Genomic DNA, 13,704 nt, shown 5'->3' on the forward strand with positions numbered 1-13,704 from the left:
AGTCACTGTTATACAACCTGGTGCTGAAAAAGAAACCTCCAATCCCACTTGAGTGTGAATCCAAGTCGGTGGTAGAGGTTTGCTGGAAGCAATTTTAGTATCTGGAGTTGAATAGGAGCAATTGTAGTGTCTGGAGTCGAATAACTTTTTTTTGTCGGGGGATGGTCCCAGAGCTTCAAATACATTAGACGCTAGGGAACACATTTCTTTAGGACAAGTCTTTGTCCTGGTGGGGTATCGCTAACCTGCCGCGTTGTGGACATGCAGACGCCACATTTCTGCACATGATGAGGGAGTGGGTATGGACCCATTCTTATGCTTGCTGGGGATCACGAAACGCACCAAACGCAATAAGCACTATCTCGGGCTGGTGGACCTGGCACTGGTCCTTTTCAAGCTCTTAATTGCATGAAAGGCTACACAGCCGCCCACACTCAAATCCTGGCTACACATGACTCATAAAAGGGGGTTGAGGTGAGGCAGACATGCTGGCGCTTGATTGCCCATTACGGGGACGGGGTGGTGCCACTACACTCTGGGACACATGTGTTCTCAAGTTAGTTAACAAATTACATGAGCCCCCACCGACTCGACGATGACCTCTACATTGTTAAGGGGGGTTAGATTGGGGGCTTTGGGTGTCTGGGATCTCTTCAAGCGTGAATGGGTGCGGGGTGGCACTATGCCCAAGGTGGACCACTGGAGAGGTCCCCGTAGAGATGTACTTTGAGCCCTCCTATCTCTTCCCTCCTCCCCCTCCATTCGCCCACACTCAGCTGCAATATAGGATTGGCAAGAGCTCTTTACTCATGTATATTGCTTTCCGTCCTACAGCCTTTTAATGGCACTAGCCAAAGGGTTCTTGTTGGATCGTTTTCAGTACATAATGGGCAATTTGATACTTAATCAGATTAGATACAATATGTTGCCAGAATTTTATCCTGAACATTTTGAGTGCCTCATTTTCCTATTTTCCTTGAATTACATGCTTACAAGCTTCTATCTATTATACAAAATGGGCCATGTTTGAGTATTCATTTCTAGTTGATGGCTTTGATTGCACTTGCTCTACTGAATGATGTATCAATACAAATGCCATTAAAGATATTTTATTTCAAAAAGTCTTTGACCTGGTGCATTGTGACTTTTAGGGAGGGATCAGGAGTCAACTCACAACCAAAACTTATATATAAAAGAAAAACAACGTGTAACATGTGCAACACTAGATGGGAGGCATGTGCAAAGCAGGTGAACTATAGCTAATGTACATAGTGAATGTAACGGAGCAGCACTTCTGGAAACCAAGAGAGAAGTGTATAAGCATCTGACATCAAGAGGGCCCAGACGGTGATTCAGAAAGGGATGCCTAAAGATCACAAGGGAGGGAGACCCAAATTTGTGAACTATTCCATGAGACTGATTGCGCTATTGTCCAGTGTTCCTTAAAGTCTGATGGCTATTGTCCAGTGTTCCTTAAAGCCTGATGGCTCTAGAAGTTGCATAGTGACTACCGACTGCCTGAGATGGTCAATATCGGACTCAGATAGTAGGGAATGTTAGTATCCAGTATTTTATATACCAAGCAGGATATTTTGTAAATGAAGCTGGTGTCAATGGAAAGCCATTGCAGCCTGGCAAGGATGAGGGAGTTCTGATCATAATAAGAACTGCCCTGACGCTTCACAAGCCACAGTAGGCAGCGTTCAGAGGGGCAAGATGCACTTTGAGAATACCTGTGAAGAGGGTGTTTCTGCAGTTTATCCTCAACAGCACTAAAGGACCATACTACTGATATAAAGTTGTATTTCAAGATGTACGATTATATCCATCTGAACATTGGAGCAGAGTGGGGGAGGAGGAATAAGCAGAATATGTTTTTTGAGGATTAATTTCAGATGATGTTGTGTCATCCAAACATGCATTTCCTTAGGTTTAGCAGATAAGGGGACTTTCAGGGGCATCGTAGGCATATTCGTGGTGGGATATGCAGAGCTACAGAAACAGTCACTAAGCGGTTCAAAGTAAGAACTGAAGAGTAGGACTTGGGATATGCATTTTATGAGGGCAGCAGGGCAGAAGAGCAAGCCTTCTATTTTAGTCAAGGATTCACAGGGTTTCCTCCACTACTTAGTCTTAGTTCTCTATTGAAGGTCTACAAGAAGGGTTTAGAGATGAACTATGTGAACTGAGGGTAGCACGCATCTTCTTTATGACCTTTACTAGGAAACAAAGACCTGATACAGGACAAAGATCATTTAGATCATCTACATCGACGCAGACGTTCTTCAACAGGTGCAGGACTTGGCCTATTTTATAGCAGTCAAGCAACTTTCCCTGGGCTAGCCACAGGGGTTCATTAGGTTTGTACAAACAAGATCATGGATGTTGCATGTCCTTCGAGAGTGTTGCTGGGACAAAGTCGATTGAGTAACCAAAAGGTTTAAAGTTAGCAGTGGTACAGGTCATGTTAATGTGTTTTACATCAGTATTGATCATACGGCTTGCTATGCCACTTGTGGGAAATTCTCTACTCACTGATACGACTACCAGGCTCTGTTGGCCGAGCCCCAACCAAATATTCATCAGCTTCTGTTTCTACTGAGGTCCATTACTATTTCCTTTTTTACTGTTTTCTCTCAGTCATCACAGGAGAGTGTTATTTATTGGCACTCAGCAATGCACCATCCACAACTTTTGGACAACTCATGCTTTAATTCAAAATAACTGTATGGATTAAGTATTTTGATTCATTTCTGCTTGTTGATTAGAGTATCTTCGCAAGCTTTATTAACTGAGCCTTGCTCAAGGGATTATTGTTGTTAATAATACAAAGTTGAAACACTAAACTCCAGACTGGGGATATCAATGTCGTTAGTAACACACGCTCAAGCACCACAACTGCACCAAAACCCAGCAACTATTTAAAAATAAACATAAATGGCGTTTATTAACCTGATAGTCCGCATGTAATCTCACAGTTTACTGAACAAGATGGCTCAGTGAGTTACATTTACTCTGTTATCTGCTTTACAACCCAGGTTACAAGTTTAAATCCAGCAAGACCATATCAGAATTTCATCCTTTTGAGGTCAGCAAACTTAGTACCATAACTCGCTACATAATAAAAGTTATTATTGACCCACAGCTTACTGATAATTAAAACCATAAATGGAGATGTAATCTTCTACTCAAAAGACAAAAAAGAGCAGCAATAATTTAACTGTACTCTACTGTTTCTGGGGTACAAGTTAACAATGAAAAGCCCAATATATGGTGAGAGAGAAAAGAGCTAACAAAATCAGAGAGGGCTTTGAACGCCATAAACACTCTCCTATGGAGGTGGTACTCTATCTATGCATCTTGTGTTTGGAAAAGGCAAGGTCAAGGAGAACATACGCTAGTGGGCTGGGTTGTGATTCCAACCAGGAATGACAACACGGTTCTCTCTCGTTGATCGAGCTACCACAGAATTTGAAATTTTAAGGATGACATTAGAGAACCCAGCCCTAAAGCCGAATTACACAGGATCCTACAATATTGTATGAGCTAATGTTTTCATTGAATGATTCTGATGACATTAGACAGGACATCAGAGGATAAAGAATGCTCCTGAAATTAAAATATACAAAGATATTTAGCCCACTCGTTAATGCATATTTTGACTAGAGATGAAAAAACGTACACTAACACTGCATCCTGAGTTACCCCACTAGGGGTGCAATGCTGTAACACTTTTAACAGTAATCCTGATGTCCAATTTGCATGCGAAAAGCTAGCTAAACAATGAGCTTTTTCAAAGACACACATAGCTAAGTTCAAACTTGAAATATTTATTATAATGTACCTTGTAACAGAATTCTGGTTACTTAGTAGTTGGCTTAATCCAGGCGAGAAATTCTCTCTCGGCGATCTCTTTGGGCTATATTTCACAGATACTGGCATCAACATGATCTCCCTTTTTGCTGGAAAACAGAACAAGTTTTATGGCTACATAGCAAAACCACAAATCTTTCCTTGGCTGGAACTGCATCTATCAAAAAGACTCTTGTAGACACATATTTATTATTGATAAATCAGTGTGGCAATTATCTTATTACGAAACAAGACAATCAATGCACTTAGGCATTTGTATAGTGCATATTAGGCCACAAAGAAAAGATTAACTCAAGCAGAAGAAGGGAGAAATGCATGAATAGCTGGTCTGAAGGTGGCTGAAATCAAATATACACTAATCTAGAACAGAAAGAGAATGGCATCCCATCCACATCATTGACGTCATGTACGTCTACTAACCTGATGCTGCACGTACTTTGAAAATAAATTATTGTCAATACATAGGTACAAAAAGAGCTAAGTATTTTAGAAATAATGAATTAACCAAAAAGTTAAATTATTCATCTAAAACCTACGTGGATCTTAATAAACATGAACTTCTTCACAATAGTATGTACCTCTGACAGTCACTCCTTGGATGTAGGGGAACGAAAGACAGATTTCAATGGGTGGAGCAGTCACTGGGGAATACCAAGGATTTCCCCTTCCCCATGCCTCTAACAAAGGCTGCCCTGATGTGCCCACCATGAGAATTTTGGCATTAGATTGAAGAGTGTTGAGCACCCAATAAAGTGGACATTGCCATGCCAATACTGTATAGGGTTGGAAACTCACCAGACACCTAATACTTGTGAACATTGTGTTTTAAAAACACTACTCATATGCAAAGACCAAGGTACTTACCTTCGGTAGCGCTCTTTCTGGAGGATACTCTAATTACAGAGGCCTTATCCATAGAGAATCCCTGCCTGGATCCGGAGAATTCTTCGGCAACACTCCCATGCAAAGCTAGGTGGCGTCATGTGACTCTGCACTAACTCCACACCACCCCTGCGCACTGACAGTTGCAGCTTCTTGTGCCCATTAGACTACAAATAAAAGATTAACTCGACCAGGAGAAGGGAACAATGCATGAATAGTTTGATGAAGGGGGGGCTGAAATCAAATATACAAACGGTCTGCAGTTCGCTCTTGCGACGAGCTGACGAAATCACAAGATGACGGTTTTCAGAGTCAATAGCCTCAGCGAGCTATTATGCATAGGCTAGAAGGGAGCACACATAAATAATGTCAAGACCAAGATCCCACTAAGGCATCACAAAAGGTTTGGGAGGGAACAAGTTTGTCAACCCCTTAATGAACCGCATCACAACCGATTTATTTAAACAAAGATGGCTTGTCTAACAAACTTAAAAAAGCCAAAAGTGGCCAAAAAGAACATTTTGCAGTGCCCACTGCAAGGTCTTGCTGGCCTATAGTCAGAACATGTAATTGTAAGAGAACGTCTAGATGGTTAACTTGCAAAAGATCAGTGTCCTCGACCCCACATTAAGTTAGGAACTTGTCTTAGTCCCCAACATAGATGGATTCAGAGGAAAGGCATCGGGCAGCAAGAATGGGATCTACCACTCAAGAGATCAAGTCAAACACAGTCAAATGCTTCTATTCAGTCTCCACACATGGAAGTGTAAGTTGAGGAGGTTCAAATAAGGGACCCTTCCCTGTTGCTGGGACACGAGGTACTTCTGAAGTGGTAGACTGATCAGAGGACAGAGGCTCATGCTCATGCTGGACGAGGCTAAGAGGCCAGGTAGCTTCAGGGCCACCCACACTGGGATCCAGGACAAAGCAGGAAATATTTCAATCACAGTTCGATGTTCTGGACTTGCTGTGGTGGATGGAAAGTCTTGCACCTGACCGTATCCAGGACTGCCCCAATGAATGGAAGCCTCTTTGAGGGTAGAAAGCGGGCCTGTAGCTGGTTTGAAGTGAAATTCAATGCTAAGGATATCACCATTGTCCGTAGGTAGTCTATAACAGACTGCGATCTACTTTCAGCATCCAGTCATCGAGTTACTGGAGTACAGAACGTCCGACCTTAGATGATGGAAAGCAACCACCACCATCACTTTTGTGAACACCCGAGGGGCGGTGAAAAGGCCGTCGGGGAGCACAGCAAATTGAAAATGGTCCTGTCCCACCTTGAACAGCTGCTAACGTCTTTGAGCCTGCAGGACGGGTGCATGAAAATATGCATCTTGCAAGTCTAAACCCACTATCCAGTCTCCTGGGTCCAGAGAAGATCGAATCTGAGCCAATGTGAGCATTTGGAATGTGTCCTTCCACAGGAAGGCATGAATGGATCAAAGAGTCAAGGAAGTAGTGTAAACAAAAGCCCTAGCCTCTCTCCAATATCATACCCACCCAATAGCACGATTGGAGAGTAGGAGTGGTACCTGCTGCAGCAGGATAGACAGATAATCCTCTCAAATTCGACCTGGTGTGGGAGGAATATGGGCTGAGGAAATATTTAAATGAAGGGGAAGGCCCTTTGGAGAATTGGTAAGACTCATCTGTAAGAAGTGATAGATCACAAAGCTGGGAGAAAATTATAAATCATGCCCATCAAGAACCACTGAAGATATACTAAAGTGTCTTGGTGGCTGCTGCAGAAGGGGAAGAGAAGCTGGAGGGCTGGTGCCACTTTTGGCCTATTCGATGTCTACTGGTATTGCGTTCGCAACCCCAAAAAGAATGGGCAGTCTGCCGCAGTACTAGCTGGGAACTGTACTTATTAGCTAGTAGCGCCTACATTTGCAGAACGGATAGGGGATTTTTTTTGCAAGAGTCAAAAGCCCCAAAGAATGTGTTGTGGTTTTATTATCCTTTAACTATTTCAATTCTGAGTCTGCCTTCGCTCCAAAAAGTCAGGACCCATCAAAAGAAATGTCCATCAGTGATGCCTTCACTTTGCTAGAAAATATGGTCAACTTCACCCAAGCACGCTTGTGGAACACAAAACTGGTACCAACTTTAAGCCAAAAGCAATCCATGGTGTCCAAACATGCACCGATAACATATTTTGCTACATCCGCCTATAATCGATCATCCGAGTTAAGGAAGCCCTAAAGTCCACTAGAACAGCCAGCAAGACCTCGCTGGCAGAGTCTCTTAAGGAATATGTGTAGCAGCCTAATAGACAGAATTTATTTATGGACTGCAGTGTCGAACTTGCAGAAGAAAACATCTGCTTGCCAAAAGAATCAAGCCTCTTGGATTCCCTATGTAGTGGACTGGCCATTAAACTTACTGGTAGAAACCTGTACAATAGGACTCTCCAATATAGGGCTCTTGGTGAGAACATCTGATCACCAGGCATAGGAATGTGTCATCTGGTTACTTGCTGACTAACAGGTGTATACGAACATGGTTTTGAAAATGTAATCGTCAATGAAGGTGTTAATGAATGGGAGCAAAGGTATCAATTTCGCTGGCCCAGGTTAGATAATCTCTGTCAAAGCATAATTTGTCTTAGTCTCAATGGAGGGCAGGTGCAAATATAGTACCTGCTCTACCCTCCGAAATGCTACAGCGAATGAGGCACTTCCGGACATTGGAGGTCCACGTGGCAAGTCAAGCTCTGTTTTTGAGGAGGTGTAAAGTTCACTAGCGGTTTGTGGGTCAAGGTAAAAGGCATCAGGAATATGAGGGACAAGCAAGCCACCCTCCTCATCATCATCAGTAAGCAATGGAACTTCCGCTTTTGACACAGGATGAGAATCTGAGCCAAAACGAGAATGGAGGCTCTGCTGATGCTTTCCGGAAGAGGCATTGGGTTGGAGTCAGGATACATACAACTGATTCACTTTTGTGATCTCGTAGCATGAGATCAGTCAAGCTCGAGAGGACATCGGTTCAGGATCCAGCATGAGTGTCAGCACTGGGTTGGCATCTGGGGACAGCCCTACTGCAAAAACTACTACAGTCCCAACCAGTTCCATGGGGCCCGAATGTGCACCAGAAGAAGTCAGGAATGCACTAAAGATGTGCAGAATGGCCTCTACTAAAGTCTCGATTTGATGCAGAGTCATTCACGCAGGGATCCCAAAGAGATGTGTTGGGACCAACTGAGGTATCGGATCCAGAGCTAGTGGCATTGAAGGAGTGCGACTTAAATCTTTACTCTGCTGCACCTTTGCTTTGGACCAAGGACGGCAGAATGGGAGACCGATTTTGCTTTTTTGTTCTTGCATTTGGATTTTGAGTTACCTAAAGCTATAGAATGGGAAGTGGAGTGGTCACATCAATTGCCTTGTAGCTGAGCCTATGACTCTGAGTGGGACCTGTGCAAATACCAATCCTTTTACCTAGGCTTGTCAATTTACAGCTTCATCTCCAGGTCTCTTATCAGCTATAGGGATATTAGGGCACACTGGTCACAAGACTTGGAGTTGCAGTCTGAGTCAAAGCACTAACGACACAACTCGTGTTGGTCTGTAACGGACATTTGATTCCTGCAGTGTCAGCACGACTGGATTCCTGCCACCCTCACTAAGGTAATTGTTACCTAGCACATTAAGAAAAGTTTTTTAGAGCTCTAAGTACATGTTGGAAGGTGCAGAAAGAAAGGCATGGATTTCAATGTGTAGGGCTTCTGCAGCTCTACTCCGTCACTTTCGAGGCAATGTGAAGTCAGCACAGAGCCGTACAACGCCACCTATGGGCATGCAGGAGCATTACTGAAGAATTCTATAGATCCAGTCTGGCACCTTGGGGGATATTGTAAAAGTGAAAAATCTGCACTCAGACATATCCATGAGAATGGTTTGCATTTTCACATTTTGAAAAAAGACTAACATTTGTTGGCTGTGAGGGGCATTCTCGCGACGAGGAGCGTCGCATTCGGAGAAAAATACCACCATGGTAATGAACTCCCTAACCCACAATGCACTGGCTACTGAGGGCGGAGACTATGGTATAAGTACGAGCAGCTGTGGGGTCTGTGTGCATGCCAGTGATCAAGGGCAGATGCCCGAAACGCGTATGGTGGTTTTTGTCATGGAGGAGCAACGCGCGGTTTGGCATACCTGCAATAAAGAAAGGATTTACCTCAAACTGTGTTGGCGTTCTCAAAGCAAGGTGACTTCTTTTTGGGAATGAATATGTGGCACTCCTCGTCGCGAGAATGCCCCCCGCATATCCTGCTGGCCTTGGACCTGGCACTGGGGTTTCGTGGAGTTTGAGGTTTATCTATTGTGGGCATGGATATTTTGCGAGACATTGCAGTTTTCCTCCAACCCAGCCCATCTGGGATATATTGCATAAATGGACACAGCATTGGCTGCTACCGCTTCGGGGAAAAATTCCACTATGGTAATGAACTTCCTAACCCACAATGCACTGGCTACTGAGGGCGGAGACTATGGTATAAGTATGAGCAGCTGTGGGGTTCTGTGTGCATGCCAGTAATCAAGAGAAGATGCCTGAAACACGTATGGCACTTTTTGTCATGGAGGAGTAACACACTGTTTAGCATACCTGCAATAAAGAAGGGATTTAGCTCAAACTGTGTTGGCGTTCTCAAAGCAAGGTGATTTATATATATATATATATATATATGACAAAACTGTCCACACTGAAGGATCAATTTAAGATTCAGAGGAAAACGGTTGTATCATCGAGCCAGGAGCTCTCCTAATGTGTCTCAGTGGTGTCTTGTGAATTCCACTGTCCGGCTCGAGTGCAAAGTGACAACTTCAGAAAATGCTAAGTGAGCTTCAGAATGCTGGGAATGAGAGCAGAGGTATTAAAGTCTGATATGAAAGCCTAGATGGAAGCTTTGTTTTTGTTACCAAGCTAGTGAGTGGAGAGGAGAATGACCGCTTCATACTACTGGCATCCTGAAACCCAAGTGGTGCATGTCAAATAGTTCTTCATACAACTAGTTCCACTAATCAAGAGGTATCTATCCATCTGATACATCTGTTGAGATGTACGGTGGGGTCTCTGCACTGGTGGTGGTGACCTACACTGGTGGTGGTGACCTAACTTAGGACACCCCCACGCCGCACGGCCACCAGCTGCTGCGTGCGCCTCCCGCCTGCCTCGCTGACCCTACCGCCGCCGTCTGACCACGCCCCCTGCCACCGAGCGGCGTGGTCTCATGCGGTCAGGACCTCCAGGGCTGTGTCCGCTGTTGTTGCCCTTTAGGATCATGTGCCCCGTATTTTTTCTTTTTTCCTGTTGTGCGCCCCTTTGCTCTGACTTTACTGTATTTGTTTGCATTGTTTGTTTATTTTCATTGCCTGTCCCCCTGTAACCCCGGTGTCCTCCCGCCCGCTCCCCGCCTCCGTTGCCTAACCACGCCCCCTTTCTTTCTGTGCCCTCCCCGCTCCCGCCTCCCAGCTGCTCCGCCCTCCCTCGCACTTGGCCATATATGGCGACCGTGCGACGCAGGTGAGTGTGACCTAACTTAGGACACCCCCGCGCCGCACGGCCACCAGCTGCTGCGTGTGCCTCCCGCCACCCGCCTGCCTCGCTGACCCTACCGCCGCCGTCTGACCACGCCCCCTGCCACCGAGCGGCGTGGTCTCCTGCGGTCAGGACCTCCAGGGCTGTGTCCGCTGTTGTTGCCCTTTAGGATCCTGTGCCCCGTATTTTTTCTTTTTTCCTGTTGTGCGCCCCTTTGCTCTGACTTTACTGTATTTGTTTGCATTGTTTGTTTATTTTCATTGCCTGTCCCCCTGTAACCCCGGTGTCCTCCCGCCCCGCTCCCCGCCTCCGTTGCCTAACCACGCCCCCTTTCTTTCTGTGCCCTCCCCGCTCCCGCCTCCCAGCTGCTCCGCCCTCCCTCGCACTTCCCCATATATGGCGGCCGTGCAAACGCGCAGCGGGCGCGCCGATTGTGCGCCAAAGGCGCGCCAAAGGTAAGCCCGTCTGAGCCCGTCTGCGCCTGGACCGCGCCCAGTGCCAGGACCCCGCAGACCCCAGCCCACCCGCCGGACGTACGACGCCGCCACCCTCAACGCACTCAACACCGGCCGAATCCTGGGATGCCACCGAGCCACCCCGAAACGAACCCACGGACCCTTCAGCTGCCACGCCTGCAAGTTCACCTGCACCCGGACCTGCCCAGCACCCGCCAAGCCGAACACCAGCAGCAACCACCTCAAGTGCATCCTGCTCAACACCCGCTCCGTCCACAGACACGCCATCGAACTCTGGAACCTCCTCGACACCACAGCTCCTGATGTCGCTTTCCTCACGGAAACCTGGATGAACGACTCCTCAGCGCCCGACATCGCCATCGCCATCCCAGAGGGCTACAAGATCACCCGAAGAGACCGCGTCAAACGGACGGGAGGAGGCATCGCCATCATCCACAGAAATACCATCCGCATCACGACCAACACCGACGACTCCCTGACAACCGCCGAACACCTGCACTTCCAGATACACACCGCGCCCAAGACCACCCTCAGAGGCACCCTGATCTACCGACCCCCGGGACCACGCACTCAATTCAGCGAAGACATCGCCGATTTCATCAGCCCGCACGCCCTGCCCTCTGCCGACTACATCCTCCTCGGGGACCTCAACTTCCACCTGGAGAACAACAGCGACCGCAACACCACCACCCTGCTTGACAACCTCACCACCCTCGGACTCAAGCAGCTGGTGACCACCCCCACCCACCTCGCCGGACACACACTCAACGCTGTCTTCTCATCCAGCAAGGACATCGTCTTCAGCCACGCCACCGGACTCCACTGGACGGACCACAGCTGCGTGCACTTCAGCTTCAGAAGATCCACGATCCACCACCACCAGCAACAGGTTGCTTGAAGAAACTGGAACAAGATCACAGCAGACCAGCTCGCCGCTTCCCTGAGCCAGCACCCTTCCCGCCAGCTCAGCAAACCCCAGCCAGGCCGCCGACAACCTCACGAAGTGGATCAGCAACTGCGCAGACGACCTCGCCCCACTAAGGACCCCGCCTAGCAGACCCGGCAGCAAGAAGGCCCCATGGTTCACCGACGAACTCAGGAGCTCCAAGAGGAACTGCCGAGCCCTCGAGAAAGCCTGGAGAAGGGAGCCAACACCGGACAACATGACCACCCTCAAGCTCGCCACCCGGAAGCACCATCAACTGATCCACGCCACCAAGAAAACAGCATTCAAGGACCGGCTGGACAACAACGCACACAACTGCAAAGAACTCTTCAACATCGTGAAAGAGCTCTCCAACCCCAACGCCGGAAACAACGACATCACCCCGTCGCAAGACCTCTGCAACTCCCTCGCCTCTTACTTCCACAACAAGATCGCTGACATACACAACAGCTTCAGCCCACAAACAACGCTCCCCACGACCGCACCAACGCCCCCCACCACCACCCTCAGCGCATGGAACCGGATCAACACAGAAGACACCATCCGCACGATGAACTCTATCCACTCCGGATCTCCGACCGACCCCTGCCCCCACCACGTCTTCAACAAGGCCGACGCTGTCATCGCACCCCACCTGCGGGACATCATCAACACCTCCTTCGACACCGCCACCTTCCCTGAGAGCTGGAAGCACGCCGAACTCCGCGCTCTGCTAAAGAAACCAACAGCGGACCCCACCGAACTCAAGAATTACCGCCCCATCTCGCTCCTCCCGTTTCCAGCCAAGGTCATCGAGAAGACCGTCAACAAGCAGCTTGCCGCCTTCCTCGAGACGAATGGTTCCCTCGACCCCTCACAGTCTGGCTTCCGAGCCAACCACAGCACCGAGACCGCCCTCATCGCGGCCACCGATGACATCCGAGCCCTGCTGGACAACGGAGAAACAGCGGCCCTCATCCTCCTAGACCTCTCCGCGGCGTTCGACACTGTCTGCCACCGCACCCTAGTGCAGCGCCTCAGCAACATCGGAATCCAGGAGAAGGCACTGGAGTGGATCATCTCCTTCCTTGCTGGAAGGACACAGAGAGTCCGCCTTCCACCGTTCAGATCTGCAGCCACGAAAGTCATCTGCGGCGTTCCTCAGGGCTCCTCGCTCAGCCCCACCCTCTTCAACGTCTACATGAGCCCCCTTGCGGCCATCGCACGCCAACACAACCTCAACATCATCTCCTACGCCGACGACACCCAGCTGATCCTCTCCCTGACCAACGACCCCGCCGTCGCCAGAACCAACCTTCACGAAGGGATGAAAGACGTTGCCGAGTGGATGACGACCAGCCGCCTGAAACTGAACTCAGACAAGACGGGGCTCCTCGCCCTCCACCTGGGACGACTCCTGGTGGCCCCCCGCCCTGGGCGCCGCACCCAAATCGACAGACCACGCACGCAACCTGGGCTTCATCCTGGACTCCTCCCTCTCCATGACCAGACAAGTCAACGCCGTCTCCTCGTCCTGTTTCAACATCCTGCGCATGCTACGGAAGATCTTCCGGTGGATCCCCACCGAGACCAGGAAGACGGTCACCCAGGCCCTCGTCACCAGCCTACTGGACTATGGCAACGCCCTCTACGCCGGAACCACCGCCAAGCTCCAGAAGAGACTCCAGCGAATCCAGAACGCCTCAGCCAGACTCATCCTCAACGTCCCCAAACGCAGCCACATCTCCGGACATCTGAGAGACCTGCACTGGCTCCCCGTCAACAAGAGAATCACCTTCCGTCTCCTCACCCACGCACACAAAGCCCTACACGACCAAGGCCCGGGCTACCTCAACAACCGCCTCAACTTCTACGCTCCCAAACGCCACCTCCGATCGACCAATCACGCCCTCGCCGCCGTCCCCCGCATCCGAAGAGCGACAACAGGAGGTAGGTCCTTCTCCTACCTGGCCGCCAAGACCTGGAACACCCTCCCTA

At 48.6% G+C, this 13,704-nt stretch overlaps 1 protein-coding gene across 2 annotated transcripts in view; it reads right to left on the reverse strand.

Moving 5' to 3' along the window:
• The window catches only part of MPHOSPH9 (M-phase phosphoprotein 9), a 584,582-nt gene that overhangs the window by 45,906 nt on the left and 524,972 nt on the right, over window positions 1–13,704 (reverse strand). For both annotated transcript variants that reach the window (XM_078667592.1, XM_078667591.1), the window contains exon 20: window positions 3,845–3,962. In XM_078667592.1, coding sequence (XP_078523718.1) covers window positions 3,845–3,962 — 118 coding nt within the window. The remainder of the gene's footprint in view (window positions 1–3,844; window positions 3,963–13,704) is intronic.

Source organism: Lissotriton helveticus, chromosome 11 (genome assembly GCF_964261635.1).
Source record: "Lissotriton helveticus chromosome 11, aLisHel1.1, whole genome shotgun sequence".
Classification (NCBI taxonomy): Eukaryota; Metazoa; Chordata; class Amphibia; order Caudata; family Salamandridae; genus Lissotriton; species Lissotriton helveticus.